Source organism: Stegostoma tigrinum, chromosome 11 (assembly GCF_030684315.1).
Source record: "Stegostoma tigrinum isolate sSteTig4 chromosome 11, sSteTig4.hap1, whole genome shotgun sequence".
NCBI classification, from domain to species: domain Eukaryota; kingdom Metazoa; phylum Chordata; class Chondrichthyes; order Orectolobiformes; family Stegostomatidae; genus Stegostoma; species Stegostoma tigrinum.
The window spans coordinates 27,310,041-27,326,606 of record NC_081364.1 but is presented as its reverse complement, the minus strand read 5'-3'; the positions used below and the strand labels follow the sequence as shown (position 1 = coordinate 27,326,606).

The 16,566-nt window shown below is 40.9% G+C and overlaps 1 protein-coding gene across 7 annotated transcripts in view; it reads left to right on the top strand.

Annotated features, from left to right (window-relative positions):
* The window catches only part of LOC125460612 (protein tyrosine phosphatase domain-containing protein 1-like), a 153,003-nt gene that overhangs the window by 73,258 nt on the left and 63,179 nt on the right, over positions 1 to 16,566 (top strand). For 5 of the 7 annotated variants that reach the window (XM_048548259.2, XM_048548256.2, XM_048548254.2 and 2 more), the window contains 2 exons: positions 13,872 to 13,961; positions 15,950 to 16,121. In XM_048548259.2, the coding sequence (XP_048404216.1) occupies positions 13,880 to 13,961; positions 15,950 to 16,121 (254 nt within the window). In that variant the 5' untranslated portion in view covers positions 13,872 to 13,879. Of the gene's footprint in view, positions 1 to 13,871; positions 13,962 to 14,988; positions 15,275 to 15,949; positions 16,122 to 16,566 lie in introns of those variants that run through there. The other 2 variants (XR_007249288.2, XM_048548253.2) reach the window with 1 other exon arrangement.

The following is a 16,566-nucleotide window of genomic DNA, read 5'->3' as shown; positions in this document are numbered from 1 at the left end:
ACCACCTGAATGAAGAAGTTCCTTCCACCCTTTCTGCCATTTATCCATTTAAGAATTTTGTAAATTTCATGAGCTTGCCTCTCATTCTTCTAAATTCTAGCAAATATGGGCCTAGTCTCCTTAGCGTGTCTTTGTGGGATAGTCACACAATTCCAAGAATCAGTCTGATGAGCCTTGACTGCACTCCCTTTATGCCAAGTATGTCATTTCTTAGATGAGATGCACGAACACTTTGCATATCATATGGGTAGTTTGATGCATGCTTTTTCCGGTGGCTTTTACTTTTTCATTGCTGAGCAGAATACAGATCGGTTAACAAATTGCATTTATGAATGCTTTATCAATGCAAAGTATCTCTAGGCACTCCACGGGGGCACTTCTAAATAAAAATGAACATGGAGCCAGATATAGAAATATCAGGACATATGACAAGCAAGTAACCTTTTAAGGAGCATCTACAAGGAAGAGAGGAACCAGTTGAGAGAAAGTGAGGTTTATGGAGGTGCTATTTGTGACAAAATCCATACTGCCATCAGAAAGGCATATGTCCATGGATGTTGTTTATATGGACTTCCAAAAGACTTTTGATAAAGTCCCCCATAAGAGACTGTTAGCTAAGATAACAGCCCATGTAACTGAAGGCCAATTACTGGCATGGATAGGAAATTGGTTGAGTGACAGGAAACAGAGTTGGAATAATGGGTAAATACTTAAGATTGGCAGGGTGTGACAAGTGGTGGCCTGCAGGGATCTGTAGGCCCTTAATTATTCACAATATTCATTTTCCATTTGGATAATAACATAAAACGTCAAATATCTAAATTTGCTGATGACACAAAGTTGGGCAGAATTGTGTAGATAGTATTGATGACATCATAAACTTACAACATGATGTTAATAGGTTAGGTGAACGGGCAAATGTGGCAGCTGCATTTTAATATAAGCAAGTGAGTTTTATTTTTCCTCCTTTGACCAAGAAAGGATAGTTCAGGATTATTTTTTTTAAAAAGGCACAATATGGGGTGACGGACCCATAACTCTTTAAAATGCCACAATCAGATGCAGAAAGTAGTCAAGAAGGCTAATTTGAATGATGGCCATCATATCTAAAAGCCTGGAATATTGGGATGCCGATGTTATGTTTTAGTTATCAAAACCCTAGTTAGTCCACACTTAAAATACCCTACTCTGAACATTTCTGGGCACCACACCTTAGGAAGGATGTTTTGGCCCTACAGGCCATTCAATGCAGGTTTATGGAATGGTAGCCAGACTTCGGGTTAAATTGAGAGATTAGACAAATGAAGCCTTTAATCTCTAGAATTTAGAATGTTAAGGGGTAACCTTAACAGGGAAAGACAAGATGGATGAAGATAAACTATTTTCACGGGTTGAAGATTCTAGAAGCGAGGTCATAGTTTAAGAATTAGGACCAGGTCATTCAGGAGAGGTGTCACTAAGTACTTCTGCATGTAAAGATTAGTGGAATTTTGGAACTCCCTTCCTCAAGCAGTGGTTGATGCTAATTTAGTTGTTAAATTGAAATATGAGATGGCCATTTTTTTTAATTAATAGGACATAGGACATAGGACATAGAACATTACAGCACAGTACAGGCCCTTTGGTCCTCGCTGTTGTGCCGACCTGCCATACCGATCTCGAGCCCATCTAACCTACACTATTCCATGTACGTCCATATGCTTATCCAATGACGACTTAAATGTACCTAAAGTTGGTGAATCTACTACCGTTGCATGCAAAGCGTTCCATTCCCTTACTATCTGAGTAAAGAAACTACCTCTGACATCTGTCCTGTATCTTTCACCCCTCAATTTAAAGCTATGCCCCCTCGTGCTCGCCGTCACCGTCCTAGGAAAAAGGCTCTCCCTATCCACCCTATCTAACCCTCTGATTATTTTATATGTTTCAATTAAGTCACCTCTCAACCTTCTTCTCTCTAATGAAAACAGCCTCAAGTCCCTCAGTCTTTCCTCATAAGACCTTCCCTGCATACCAGGCAACATCCTAGTAAATCTCCTCTGCACCCGTTCCAAAGCTTCCACATCCTTCTTATGATGCGGTGACCAGAACTGTACACAATACTCCAAGTGCGGCCGCACCAGAGTTTTGTACAGCTTCACCATAACCTCTTGGTTCCAGAACACGATCCCTCTATTAATAAAAGCTAAAACACTGTATGCCTTCTTAACAGCCCTGTCAACCTGGGCGGCAACTTTCAAGGATCTGTGTACATGGACACCGAGATCTCTCTGCTCATCTACACTACTAAGAATCTTACCATTAGCCCTATACTTTGCCTTCTGGTTACTCCTACCAAAGTGTATCACCTCACACTTGTCTGCATTAAACTCCATTTGCCACCTCTCAGCCCAGCTCTGCAGCTTATCTATGTCTCTCTGCAACCTACAGCATCCTTCGTCACTATCCACAACTCCACCGACCTTAGTGTCGTCTGCAAATTTACTAACCCATCCTTCTACGCCGTCATCCAGGTCATTTATAAAAATGACAAACAGCAGTGGACCCAACATCGACCCTTGCGGTAGACCACTAGTAACTGGTCTCCAGGATGAACATTTCCCATCAACTACCACCCTCTGTCTTCTTTCAGCAAGCCAATTTCTGATCCAAACTACTGTATCTCCCACAATCCCATTCGTCCGCATTTTGTACAATAGCCTATTGTGGGGAACCTTATCGAATGCCTTGCTGAAATCCATATACACCACATCAACCGGTTTATTCTCATCTACCTGTTTGGTCACCTTCTGAAAGAACTCAATAAGGTTTGTGAGGCACGACCTTCCCTTCACAAAACCGTGCTGACTATCCCTAATCAATTTATTCTTTTCTAGATGATTATAAATCCTATCCCTTCTCACCTCTTCCAACACTTTACCAACAACTGAGGTAAGGCTCACTGGTCTATAATTACCAGGGTTGTCTCTACTCCCCTTGTTGAACAGGGGAACCACATGTGCTATCTTCCAGTCGTGAAATGGACCCAAGGCAAACAAATGGAGTTAGGCCACAGATGATCAATGATCTTATTGAATGGCAGAGCAGGTTCAAAGGGCTGAATGGCCTACTCCTCTTCCTATGGTCTATGTATTTAACAGCTAGTTGCATTGAATCTGAGTTTGTGATAATTTCTTCAGACATCAGGTTAGACATTTGAGTTAGATACACAAGTAGGTACACATACTGCTAGTTCCATGGAATTTAGGACTTGAATAATTCTAACCAACCAGCTTACAAATAGACTGGTTAGCAGTTTTTTTATATCATGACAACTAGAGTTTATCTTGTATTATCAGCTAACCTGTTTGGTCTTGTACAGTAGTGAGGAATTCCAGATATGAGGTCAGAGGCTTAACGTAACAGCAAGGTTGTGAATGATTTGGTTCATCCTTAAAATTGCCAGAGAGAGAGATGGAGTTTATGGTGTGGATCAATGAAAATGGCTTCATTCTTCCCAACATTTAGTTTGGAGGAAATTTCTGTGCATCAGTCCATCAGATGCAGAGGTAATTATTAGTTTTGATAGGTTTACTGTTGTAATATTAATCTTTTTCCAGGAAGAGAATTTTGAGTCAGTTATAGAAATGTAGTATCTGAAAATTTTAGTTTTGCACAACATTGGTTTTGAGGGAATTCTCTGCAAATTTGTTGCTATATGCTTCTCTGTTTGCTTTGTCACATTATTTTTGAGTTCCTTTCCCTTGTATGTTTCCTATTGTGCAAGCTTACAGTTTCCTGCTCCTGTTTGTGAATGTGAGTGAAGGACGTAGGGAGAAGGAAGTTAGTGTATGGGCTCCAGTCAGTTTAACTTTAGTGGTAGGAAAGCCTCTTGAAACAATTATTCAGGACAGAATTGAGAGTTGGATGGAAAAATATAGGTTAATTAGGAAGAGTTAGCCCCAAATTTTTTTTAAGGTAAAACAGCATGTTTAATGATGTTTTGATGAGGTTAATGTTAGAATTAGGACCAGGTCATTCAGGAGAGATGTCAGTAAGTACTTCGGCATGGAAAGAGTATTTGAGGTTTGGGTGGATTTCCAATAGACATTTGATACCATCCCCTCTAACATAAGAAACCTTTATAAGCGCATGAAATAAATGTTTACTAAGTCGGCTGAGGATGGGAGACAATAGGCAATTATTCAAATTTTCAAAATCTCGGTGTCTGAAGAAAGTAGGTAGGGAGAAGCAGTTGCTGCTCATTAAAAGAATCAAGAAGGAGGGGATACAGATAGGAAGTAGTGTTCAAAAGAAGCAAATGTGAGAAAATACTTTGCATGCAGCATGTGATTACAGTGGATGCAGGTTCAATTAAGGCATTTCAAGAAGCCATTTATGATTAATATTCAGGGTTTCTGATCAAGATTCACTAGAAACAATTTTGATCTATTATTTTACGTTACTTGCTGGAATTAAGACAATTTAGATTGGTGACTTTCATGGACTATCAGTAAGTTAACTAGCATAGGAAAGAACATGGAACACATTCAGAAGAAACAAAAACAGGATCTAAGAGTCATCTGGCGACCAGAATTTGAAATTGAGTACTAGTTGCTTTTTAAAACCTTATCAATTTTTTAAGGTGGAGGGCGTGGTTATACGTGAAGTTTCTTATATTGTGCCATCTATAGGTGTAAAAAACCATTGCAGGAACATGTTTGACTTTCACCGTGAGATATTCTGCAAGTGTAGGTTGATCTAGATAGTTTTTCATAGCAATGCAAGTTTTCACACTGATCATCTTCTTTGTTTCCATATATTATTTTGCTTGTTGAGTTTATTTTACACTGGTCAGCTGCTAACTGAAAAAGTTCAGTAATTTGACTAATGTTTGTTGCTTGGAAAATTTCAGATACTTGAGTCTAATGCCTACAATATCTTGCTCATTCAGTTGTATTTGGGCTATTAATTCATCAAACTAGTTCAAATGCTGTGTGCTTTTTAATAACCAGCCTTTTAATTTTGTGTTTTGCCGTTTCTACTCATTCTGACTTTATTTCCTGGTGCATTGTGTTCATGTGATCTGGTTCGTTCTTGTTGGCTTTGGTTAAGTTTACCTGTGTCACGACTGTGCTATTGCCTTGTCCTTTCCCTTCAACTGCTTTTCTTTCTTCATTTGTGGTACATGGCCGTCACTGGCTGCCTAACATATATTGTCCATCCAACTTTTCCATCTCCCCTTACACTGTTGTCCCCATTATTGAGTCTAAAGCGCTAGTTTTATGGTTTGTCAGTATACTAGATCTATGTGGTTCAGGTGAAAGCTGTCCTGATGGTACTGATCCTTCTCCAGTGCTGTTGTCAATACCCCATGAATTGAAACCCATTTTTCCGATGCAATCTTTGAGCTATGTATTCAACAGCCTGGTATTATATACACTGTGTCAATTTGTTTGTAGATCAGATTGTAAATCTGACAATTGTTACCTTTTTTGTTTTGCTTTTTAATTTAGTCCATTGCTGTTCCTACTACTCAGCAGAACATCTTTTAGTTCCACCTTTCATTTGGCTATGAATGCTGGAACCTGCTCCTCCCACTGTCTGTTCCATTGCAGTGCTGACAAGGAGTCCTTATCCTGTGTCCTAGGTGGGTAACACAGCCTTCAGGACTTGTGTTCTTTGTCTACAGAGAACAGTGTCTATCTCTCTGCCTTTTGAGCGCTGATTTGGTAAGGTTACTAGTGGTTTTTTTTTCGTCCACAGCCTGTTTGGGAATTCAGACAGTGGGAATGGATGTTTGGGCAGTTGCATGCTCCTCCTGTAGAATGTGGGAGGTATGGGTCATCTCTAGTATCCCCACTGACTTCACCTGTGGCAAGTGTATCCAACCCTAGCTCCTTGGAAACCACGTTAGGGAACTGGAGTTGGATGAACTTCAGATCATTTGGGAGGATGAGGGCATAATTGAGAGTAGTTAAAGAGAGGTAGTCACATGCCAGGTACAGGAAAATGTAGATGAGTTACAGTCGGGGGACAGAAAGGGAACAGGCAGACAGTGCAGGGATCCCCTGTGGCCGTTCCCCTCAATAACAAGTATACCGTTTTGGATACTGTTGTGGGGGATGACTTACCAGGGGTAAGCTGTGGGGTACAGGACTCTGGCACAGAGTCTGTCCCTGTTGCTCAGGGAATGGATGAGAGGAGGAGAGCATTAGTCATTGGGGCCTCCATAGTTAGAGGGAACAGGTCGTAAATTCTATGGGAATGAGAGACACTCGTGGTTGGTGTGTTGCCTCCCAGGTGCCAGGGTGTGTGATGTCTCAGTGTTTTCGGAATCCTTAAGGGGGAGGGTTAGCAGCCCCAAGTCATGGTCCACATAGGCACCAGCGACACAGGTACCAATGACGGAGGTAGGAAAAGGGATGGGATGGGGATATAAGGCAGAAATTCAAGGAACTAGGGTGGAAGCTTAGAGCTAGAATAAGCAGAGTTGTTATCTCTGGCTTGTTACCTATGCCACGTGCTAGGGAGGCGAGGAATAGGGAGAGAGAGCATTTGAACATGTGGCTACAGGGATGGTGCAGGAGGGAGGGATTCAGATGCCTGGATAATTGGGGCTCATTCTGGGGTAGCTGGGACCTCTACAAATAAAATGGTTTACACCCGAACCAGAGGGGCACCAATATCCTGGGGGGGGGGCGGATTTGCTAATGTTCTTTGGGAGGGTTTAAACTAATTCAGCAGGGGGGTGGGAACCTGATTTATAGCTCCACTGAACAGGAGGTTGAGAGTAGTGAGGTCATGAATAAAGTTTCAAGGTCGCAGGAGTGTACCGGCAGGCAGAAAGGTGGTTTGAAGTATATCTACTTCAACGCCAGGAACATCCAGATAAAGGCGGGTGACCTTGCAGCATGGGTTGGTAAATGGGACTTTGATGTTGTGGCCATTTCAGAGACATGGATAGAGCAGGGACAGGAATGGTTGTTGCAGCTTCCGGGGTTTAGATGTTTCAGTAAGATCAGGGAAGGTGGTAAAAGAGGTGGAGGTGTGGCACTGTTAGTCAAAGACAGTATTACGGTGGCTGAAAGGATGTTTGATGAGGATTCGTCTACTGAGGTAGTAATGGGCTGAGGTTAGAAACAGGAAAGGAGAGGTTGGGAGTTCTCTACAGCCTCTGAAAAGTTCCAGAGATGTAGAGGAAAGGATTGCAAAGATGATTCTGGATAGGAGCAAAAGTAACAGAGTAGTTGTTATGGGGGACTTTAACTTTCCACATATTGACTGAAGACGCTATAGTTCGAGTACTTTAGATGGGTCAGTTTTTGTCCAATGTGTGCAGGAGGGCCAGTCAAGGATAGTAGTCGGAAGTTGTGCGTGGAGTCTGAAGAGATAGTAGAGGCATTAAGTATTTTTCGTCAGTATTCACACGTGAAAAAGACAATGTTGTCGAGGAGAATACTGAGATGTAGGCTATTAGACTAGATGGGATTGAGGTTCAGAAGAAGGTGGTGTTAGCAATTCTGGAAAGTGTGAAAATAGATAAGTCCCCTGGGCCGGATGGGATTTATCCTAGGATTCTCTGGGAAGCTAGGGAGGAGATTGCAGAGCTTTTGGCTTTGATCTTTATGTCGTCATTGACTACAGGAATAGTGCCAGAAGACTGAAGTTTAGCAAATGTTGTCCCCTTGTTCAAGAAGAGGAGTAGAGACAACCCAGGTAATAATAGACCAGTAAGCCTTACTTTGGTTGTGGGTAAAGTGTTGGAGAGGATTATAACAGAGGATTTATCATCATCTATAAAGGAATAATTTGATTAAGGATAGTCAACACGGTGTTACGAAGGGTACGCCATGCCTGACAAACCTTTATTGAGTTCTTTTGAGAAGGTGACCAAACAGGTAGATTAGATTAGATTCCCTACAGTGTGGAAACAGGCCCTTCGGCCCAACAAGTCCACACTGTCCCCTGAAGCATCCCTCCCAGACCCATCCCTCTATAACCCACACTCCCCTGAACACTACGGGCAATTTAGCATGGCCGATCCACCTAGCCTGCACATCTTTGGATTGTGGGAGGAAACCGGAGCACCCAGAGGAAACCCACGCAGACACTGGGAGAATGTGCAAACTCCACACAGACAGTTACCCGAGGCCGGAATCGAACCCGGGTCCCTGGCGCTGTGAGGCTGCAGTGCTGCCCTGAGGGTAAAGTGGTTGATGTGGTGTATATGGATTTCAGTAAAGCATTTGATAAGTTTCCCCATGGTAGGCTATTGCAGAAAATACAGAGGCATGGGATTGAGGGTGATTTAGCTGTTTGGATCAGAAATTGTAAGAAGACAGAGGGTGGTGGTTGATGGGAAATGTTCATCCTGGAGTTCAGTTACTAATGGTATACCGCAAGGATCTGTTTTGGGGCCACTGCTGTTTGTCATTTTTATAAATGACCTGGATGAGGGTGTAGAAGGATGGGTTAGTACATTTGCAGATGACACTAAAGTCAGTGGAGTTGTGGACAGTGCGGAAGGATGTTGCAGGTTACAGAGGGACATAGATAAGCTGCAGAGCTGGGCTGAGAGGTGGCAAATGGCGTTTAATGCGGAAAAGTGAGAGATGATTCACTTTGGAAGGAGTAACAGGAATAGAGAGTACTGGGCAAATGGTAAGATTCTTGGTTGTGTGGATGAGCAGAGAGATTTCGGTGTCCATGTGCATAGATCCCTGAAAGTTTCCACCCAGGCTGATGGGGTTTTTAGGAAGGCGTATGGTGTGTTAGGTTTTATTGGTAGAGGGATTGAGATTTAGAGCCATGAGGTCATGTTGCAGCTGTACAAAACTCTGGTGTGGCCGCACTTGGAGTATTGCGTACAGTTCTGGTCGCCGCGTGATACGAAGGATATGGAATCATTGGAAAGGGTGCAGACGAGATTTACCAGGATGTTGCCTGGTCTGTAGGGAAGGTCTTATGAGGAAAGGCTGAGGGACTTGAGGCTGTTTTTGGGAGAAAGAAGAAGGTTAAGAGGTGACTTAATAGAGGCATACAGGATGATCAGAGGATTAGATATGGTGGACAGTGATTGCCTTTTTCCTTGGATGGCAATGGCTAGCACGAGGAGACATAGCTTTAAGTTGAGGAGTGATAGATATAGGACAGATGTCAGAGGTAGGTTCTTTACTCAGTGTAGTAAGGGTGTGGAATGCCCTGCCTGCAACAGTAGTAGACTTGCCAACTTTAAGGGCATTTAAATGGTCATCGGATAAACATATGGATGATAATGGAATAGTGTTGGTTAGATGGGCTTCGGACTGGTTTCACTGGTCGGCGCAACATTGAGGGCCAAAGGGCCTGTACTGCGCTGTAATTTTCTATGTTCTATATTCTGCGTTCTGCATTCCCTGATTGAATGGCCTGTTGAACTACAGTGCAAGGATCGGTTTGTTCATCCTTTGTGTAGTTCCTTCTGTCTCTCCTCGCTCCATCTTCCCCTTTCTCTGTCTCAAGCTGTAAGAACCTGAAAGCTATAGAACAATTGCAAGGCTGAGACTCCTCATTGATACCTTTTTTAGATCCACGTAACTGCCTTTCCTACAGTTGCATCTCCCTGTCCATGACCATAAACGTAATCTGAAATACTGCACTTGAGGAATGTGATGGTTTCCTGAAACAAACTCACAGTAATTTTACACTTCCTGACTCATTGCAATGTCCGGCTCATCAACTCGAAGCAGATATTCCTCCTGCAGTGGACACTTTCGATATGGTTGGTGTAGGTCACAAACTATGCTTGCTGACCCCTGGTGCTATGGACAGAGAATGCATTCATAGGGTATTCAGGACAGTTTCTTTTGAGCAATATATTCCAGAACCAACCAGGGAACAGACCAATTTGGACTGGTAATGTGCAATGAGGTAGAATTAACAAATTACCTCAGAGCAAAGAGTCCTCTAGATAAGAGTGATTGTAGCATGTTCACATATCACATTAAGTTACAAAAAATTGGTAGGTGAGAAATTTGGTTTAGAACTTTTAAACTTAAGTATAGGCAGTAACAGTGTTGAAAGCCAAAATTGGTTGAAATGGAATGGGTTAAAAAGGTTAAATGCAGGTTTCTGGAAAAGCAATGACAGATATTTAAAGAGGTATTTCATATTTCCCTTGGTTTTGCTTTCAAGGAGGAGGTAGATATAGCTCTTGCGACTAAACAGATCAAGAGATATGGGGGAGGGTGGGATCCTTATCCCTAGTATTGAGCGTGGTAATTAGTCATGATCATAATGAATAAATGAGCTGGATCAAGGCATTGAACAGACTCCTCTTATCTTTTGTTTTTCTATGTATGTTTCTATATACTTCAGAAAACACAGAAAAATAGGTTAGGAGATTGCAAAAACATTAAACACCAGCGAAGAATATATGGAAAGTGGAGAATTAGGCAAATCTAAGAAAACTAACAAGTGAAACTGGATAAATTACTGAATAATAATAATTTAACATTGTTGGGGGGGGGGGGGGGGGAGTATGGAAGGCTATGAACCATTATTTTCTAACTGTCCTCACAGGAGTAGACTCCAAAAAGCATCCTTATAAATTGCAGACAAGCAGGGGCAAAAGGGCAGGAAGAATTTTGAACCGTCAAAATGTAGACAACTCTGGCTGAATCATTATTATTCAGTTTTAGCAAATTTTTAGCAAAAGGCTACTAGTTTTAAATGTTTAATGCAACCACAACTATTGTTGGGATGCCAGCGCCACATTTTTTCATACTTTTTCCTCTTCATTCTGTTCAGCTACCACAGAGTCCACACCAAATTCTCATATTTTGCCTGGTCGCATTTCCGTTTCCCACACAGTCATCCTCGTGAGCTGTTTAAGAAGTTTGGCAATTTCGTGCTGCTGATCTATTTTCCGGAGCAGCTCATTTAATACTTAGAAGTCTTAAGGACTGGCTAAAACAAATCATGCACGACAGTACGTGTCTTGACGCTATATTTTACCCTGTGCTTTGCGGCTTTCCTCTATGGAACAGGCAGTGTAATTGGCTCAACAATACAGCGTTTGCAGTCACAGAGTTACACAGCGTGGAAACAGACCCTTCGGCCCAACTTATCCTTGCCAACCAGATATCCTCAAGTGATCTAGCCCCATTCTCAGCTTTTGGCCCACATCCCTGTAAACCCTACCTATTCATGTACCCATCCAGATGCCTTTTAAGTGGTGTAATTGTGCCTTCCTCCACCGCTTCTGCTGGCGGCTTGTTCCATACACACATCACCCTTTGTGTGGAAAAGTGTCCTTTAGGTCCCTTTTTAAATCTTTCTGCTCTCACCTTAAACCTGTGCCCCTTAGTTTTGGAACCCCTTGCCTGGGGAACAAGATCTTTGCTATTCATCCTGTCTATGCCCCTTATGATTTTATAAATCTCTCAAAGGTCACCCCTCAGTCCCTGATGCTCCAGGGAAAAAGCCCCAGCCTATTCAGCCTTTCTGTACAACTCAAACCTTCCAATCCTGGCAACATCCTTGTAAATCTTATCTGAATCTTTTTAAGTTGAACAACATCTTTCCTATAGCAGGGACACCAAAGTGGCGTCACTGTCTTCTGCAGTCGCAACATGATCTCCCTGCTCCAATACTCAGTGCACTGACCAATGAAGGTGAGCGTGCCAAACGCCACCTTCACTCATCTGTCAACCGGCACTTCTACTTTCAAGGAACAATGAGCCTGCATCCCTAGGTCAGTTTGTTTGGTAACACTCCCTGACATCCTACCATTAACTGTATAAGTCCTGCACTGGTTTGCCTTATGAAAATGCAAAACCTCACATTATCACATCTGCCATTCCTTGGCGCATCTGATTTCATGTGATATAATCTTGCTAATCAGTCTATCATGTGGAACCTTGTCAAATGCCTTGCTCAAATCCATACAGACAACGTCTACCATTTTGCCTTCATCGATCATCTTTGTAACTGATTCAAAAATCACAATCAGGTCAGTGAGACATGATTTCCCAAGCACAACGCCATGTTGACTATCCATAATCAGTCTTTGCCTTTTCAAATGAATGTAAATCTGGTCCCTCAGAATCCCCTGCAACAATTTGCTTGACACTGAATTCAGTCTCACTGGTGTCTAGTTCCCTGGCTTTGCCTCGTCACCGTTCTTAAATAACGGCACTACATTAGCCTCCTTCTAGCTCCTGGAACCTCTCACATGGCTGTTGATGATACAAATATCTCAGCAAGAGGGGCAGCAGTCTCTTACCTACCTTCCACACAAAGCTCTGGGTTACATCTAATCTAGTCCTGCAGGATTGATCTACCTTTATGGATTTTAAGACCTCTGCACTTCCTCTTCTGTCATGGACAGTTTTCAAAACATTGCTGTTTATTTTGCCAAGTTCACTAGCTTCCTTCTGCACAGTTAATTCTGACACAAAATATCTTTTAGAATCTCACTTATCTCCTCTGGTTCCACGTGTAGGTGGCCTCATTGATCTCTAAGGGGGTCCTATTCTTTCCCCTTAGTTACTATTTTTTTTTCCTTATTGTATTTGTAGGATCTCTTTGGATCGTCCTTAACCCTATTTGCCAAAGCTATCCTGTGTCCCTTTTTGCTCTCCTGATTTAGTTCTTAAGTATACTGCTACTCCCCTTATACTCCTTGAGGGATTCACTCGATCTCTGCCATCTAAACCTGATGTTTACCCCATCCTTTTTCTTGACCAGAGCTTCAGTTTTTCCATTCAGCATTCTCTACACCTACCAGTCTTGCCCTTCGCACTAACAGGAACACAGTGTCTGTCTCTGATCTCATTATCTCATTTTTGAAGGCGTCCTATTTTCTAATCATCCTCTTACCTGCCAATAGCCTCCCCCAATCAATTTTTGAAAGGTCCTACCTCATGGCTATCAAAATTGGCCACCTTCCAATTTAACTTGTAGATCACGTCTATAATTTTCCACAACTATTTTAAAACCGTTTAGAATTATGATCACTTGCCTAAAAGTGCTTCTCTACTGATACCTTGCTCACTTGACCTGTCTCATTTCCCAACAGAAGGTCAGGCTTTGCTCCTTCTCTAGTTGGTACATTCACATACAGAATAAGAAAATTTTCTTGTACACACTTAACAAGTTCCTCTTATTCCAAGTTGTTAAAATTAGGGCAGTCCCAGTGTACATTTGGAAAGTTAAAATCCGCTACTATTTTTACAGATATCTGAGATCTCCTTACATATTTGCTTCTCAACTTCCCACCAATTATTGTGGGAGGACACAATCTCCTCTGGTTCCACATGTAGGTGGCCTCATTGATCTTTAAGGGGGCCCTATTCTTCCCTTTAGTTACTCTTTTTAGCACAATCTCGATAAGGTGATCATCCCTTTCTTATTTCTTAATTTCATCCAGATAATTTCAGTGGAAGTTTTCCCAGGAATATCCTCCCTCAGTACGACTGAAATGTTATCCTTACATAAAAACACCATCCCCCTCCTATCTTGTCTTGCTCCTTTCTATTCCTCCCAAAGCATCGATGCCCTGGAACATTAAGCTGCTCGTCCTATACCTCCCTGAGCCATGTTTCTTTAATAGTTATGATATTCCACATTCCCAACCATGCTCTAAGTTCATCTGTCAGACTTCTTGCATTGAAATAAATGCAATTTATGTTAAGGTCGGCTGCTAAATGATCATACGTTTATTCTTTAGAGTTAATCATATTTTCTGAGTTTCCCTCCAGGAATATTGACAAAGGGACGTAATTCCCTGATTCGATGAGCATATAATGGAAAACATGATAGGTAAGGTGTCTTATGGGAAATCTAGGAGCAAACATAGCACGTGTGTGCCATTACAATAAATTAGATATCTATGTATATTTCAACAGATGCTGCCATGGCTACAAGAATTTCCCTACATCCTGAACTGCCTTACTCTTCATTAGAACATAGGAGGTATATTGTAACTTCAGACAAAGGTAAATTAATATTTCATGTTTTAATAAACTTGCTGAGCTACTTTACTGAACTAACAACCCAGAGGCAGTGAGTTCAAAATTCATATTTGCTAGTTGTGAAATTGAATTCAGTTTAGCTTTATTTTAATACTGTAGTGTAAATTAGAACAATTGGGATGCAAGTACAGTTAAAAGACATTTGGATAAGTACAGGAACAGGAAAGGTTTGGAGGGACACAGGCCAAACACAGGCCGGTGGGATTGGTCTAGTTCGGGAACATGGTTGGCATGGACTATTTGTATCAAAAAGTCTGTTTCCATGCTGTATGATTCTATGATGCTGTGAATAAATTAGTAATGCACAGTACTGATTTTGTTAGAAAAACAATGGTCCATATTGTCAATTTGTGAGGGAACCAGGCAATTCCCTCCTGGTGCAGGGGAGCAAATTCTACTTCAGACCCCTCACTTTTCTGAACAGGGGCATAGCTTTAAAGTAAATGGTTGAAGGGTGAGAGGGGAGATAGCAAAATGTTTTTTTTTCACCCACATGGTAGGGACCAGGAATTCAGTAACTGAAAGGATGATCGAGGCAGAAGCTCGCCATATTCATAGAGCATTTTATTTGTCAACTGAAAAAAGACTGATCAGCTGGATTTACAAACTTAGTGCAGGAAGGTGAGCTAATACTGTGAGGTTCTTTGTCAATTAGCACATGCATGAAAGACTGATTTCTTTTTTCCTGTCAAGTTTATTATTCCGTTGCATTTACAGAATGGATCAAAGAATAATTCATTTTATTTAACATGCTACATTGATATACACAAACACAAAGCTTCCAAACCTGATATATGAAGCAGCTGCACAATTGGTCTATTAAACTGCAAAGATATTGCCGAATAGAATGATACCTTTCCCAAACTGCAACATGACATGACATGGACTATCATAATTGGCTCTGCTAGTTGTTACTATGGAAACTCCTTAGCCTCTCCTAAAGGACTGATGTAGTCTATCAGAATATCATTAGATTGCAGTGTAACTTCCCTGTAATCTTGTTTTTTTTTGCAAGCTGTAGCTGTTCAGTGGTGGCAGTCTTGAGTGTTTCAAGCAAATCATCATGCAGGGATCTTCCAGAAGGCATTCAGCAGTAGAGTATTTGAGCGGCTTCATCCAGAGTCAGAGGCGCTCTGCTTCTGATAGCCTGGTCAGAGTTTTGCAGAGACGTCGGAGCTCAGCCATCGAGATGCTTTCATCTACATCTCACCAGGTTATGGTTGCTGTATCATCAGTCAGTATTGAAGAGGCTAAAACTAGCCTATTACCAGGAAGAAGTACTTCACTTTGATGTTATTATTTAGGATTTCACTATAATAGATATATGCATACATTTCAAACTGCAACATTTTTAGTTTTTTTGGTGTATTTTGTTTCAACTGTTTATTTTTGACTACATCCACAGTTCCGTGCATGTTTTTATAGAAGTGTGTCTTGGATGTTGATAAAGCTGCAATTTATTTTTAAACCAAATTTCAAATAGTGATTGTGAAATAGATGTATATAAATTGTACATTTAGTCTATAAAGGTGCACTAAATGTTGTAGGGTTAATATTATGAGAGAACTTGAACCCTCCCAACATGGGCTGATATAGGGGATTTTACTAAATGGAAAGTTTTGGGAAACCTGATTTTGAATTTCTGATGTGTATTCCTGCGCTGCATTAGTCTTGTAATTTGTAAAATTATTACAGGCATAAAATGGTATGCTTGAAAGTTGATTGTTTACTTAAAGTAAATTAAATAATTTGTTTCAAATCTTCCAATGCTATGCCTTTTGTATTCTGACATTTTGTCTAACAATTAGTATGTGTTTACTACAAGAAAATAAATGTTAGAGTCAACTATTTTCACAGCTTGATTAAACAAAGTCCTTAAATAAATTCATTTGAATTACAATTATTACCTTGCCACTTTGAAATGTACTTGATTGCCTGTTTCTTCATTTCAGGCAGTATGCGACGTCCAACAGCCAAGTATACCAAAGTTGGAGAACGCCTGCGGCATGTTATCCCAGGCCATATGCAGTGCTCAATGGCATGTGGTGGTCGTGCATGCAAGTATGAGAATCCATCCCGATGGAGTGAAGACGAGCAAGCTGTAAAAGGATTATACTCTTCATGGTATTACTTGTTGACTTTTTATTTTGAAAAAAGTTACTAATTGATACTTGACTAATTACTCCAATATATGCACTACACTGACATAACTTCATAAAATGTTTCCATTCTTTATCAAGTAAAGGATATTGACAAATTGTGGTAGAATTATTATTAATTTGGAATAGCATTCATAGCAAAAGTAATTTGTTAGTTTAAAAAATAATAATTATGCAACTTGTATAATTAGGTAGCTAACAATTTTCAGACTACTATATTTGTGGCATTGATAATTTAGAAAAGCAAAATTAACATTAAAATGTATTAAATGTGCATGTATGTGGAATTTTAAGCTTGGCTAAAGCAATCTTTCTAACCTGATTTTAAAAAAAAGTACCATTGCCTTTGCTTCACTGACAGACGTCAATAATGAAACCTAAGAATGTATTTTTATAGGGGGAGGTAATGG